Source organism: Myotis brandtii, unplaced genomic scaffold, assembly GCF_000412655.1.
Source record: "Myotis brandtii unplaced genomic scaffold, ASM41265v1 scaffold601, whole genome shotgun sequence".
NCBI classification, from domain to species: Eukaryota; Metazoa; Chordata; class Mammalia; order Chiroptera; family Vespertilionidae; genus Myotis; species Myotis brandtii.
The window spans coordinates 1987292-1988472 of record NW_005370276.1 but is presented as its reverse complement, the minus strand read 5'-3'; the positions used below and the strand labels follow the sequence as shown (position 1 = coordinate 1988472).

General features: G+C 47.4%; 1 protein-coding gene across 1 annotated transcript in view; it reads right to left on the bottom strand.

The window, feature by feature from the left end:
- The window catches only part of POLD1 (polymerase (DNA directed), delta 1, catalytic subunit), a 15336-nt gene extending 15151 nt beyond the window's left edge, over positions 1-185 (bottom strand). Inside the window, exon 1 of the mRNA XM_005879629.2 lies at positions 159-185. Within this exon, the coding sequence (XP_005879691.1) occupies positions 159-185 (27 nt within the window). The remainder of the gene's footprint in view (positions 1-158) is intronic.
- Between the last annotated feature and the right edge of the window lie 996 nt (positions 186-1181).

The window sequence follows — 1181 nt, the reverse complement described above, 5'->3', positions numbered from 1 at the left end:
TTAAATCCTCACTCGAGGATATTTTTCCATTGATTTTTAGAGAGATTGGAAGGGAGAGGGAGAGACAGAGAGAAATACTGATGTGAGAGAAACACATCAATTGGTTGCCCCCTATACGCACCCCCGTGGGAGGCCGTGGGGAGGACAGGAGCCCTCACCCAGCCCCCACTGGCCCCCAGGGCCATCTGGCCGGTTATAATAATCTGGCCACTCAGTGTAGTCTTTTTAATTGTAACCTATCAGAAATTATTATTTTAACAAGATATATATATATATATTTTTTTATTAAATCCTCACCCGAGGATATTTTTCCATTGATTTTTAGAGAGAGTGGAAGGGAGAGGGAGAGACAGAGAGAAATACTGATGTGAGAGAAACACATCAATTGGTTGCCCCCTGTACGCACCCCCGTGGGAGGCCGTGGGGAGGACAGGAGCCCTCACCCAGCCCCCACTGGCCCCCAGGGCCGGGGCTGGGGAGGCGCCTGCAACCGAGGAACGTGCCCTTGACTGGAATCAAACCTGGGACCCTTTGGTCCACAGGCTGACGCTCTATCCACTGAGCCAAACCGGCTAGGGCTTGACAAGATATATTGATATAAAGGTACACATCCTCTGGTAGACTGAAGACTGCACTCAGGTTAAGCCTATTCGATCTGGTAACTTCACTGTGGCTCAGTAAGAGAATATTCTAAGGAAACACACACCCAGGTATTCAGGGGGAAATGGCCATGATGTATACAAGCTACTCTGAAAGTGTTTTTTAAAAGTGTGCATGCAAATCATAACACAAACAGGGTAAATGTGAAAACAGGTGAAGCTGGGTGAAGGGTAAACAAGTGTTCTTTGTCGTATACCTTTTTATACATTTGAAATCATTAAAAAAGAAAAAGTTGTAGCCCTAGCCGGTGTGGCTCAGTGGATAGTGCTGGCCCGTGCACAGAAGGGTCACCAGATCCATTCCCAGTCAAGGGCACGTACCTGAGCTGCAGCTTCGATCCCCAGCCCCAGTCGGGGCATGTGCGAGTGGCAACCAATCAACGTGTCTTTCTCACATAAATGTTTCTCTCTCTCCCTCTCTTTCACTGTCTCTAAAAATCAATGGGAAAGTATCCTTGAGTGAGGATTAATATGAATGGAAAAAGGGAAGGAAGGGAGGGAGGGGGTGAGAGAGAGAAAGAA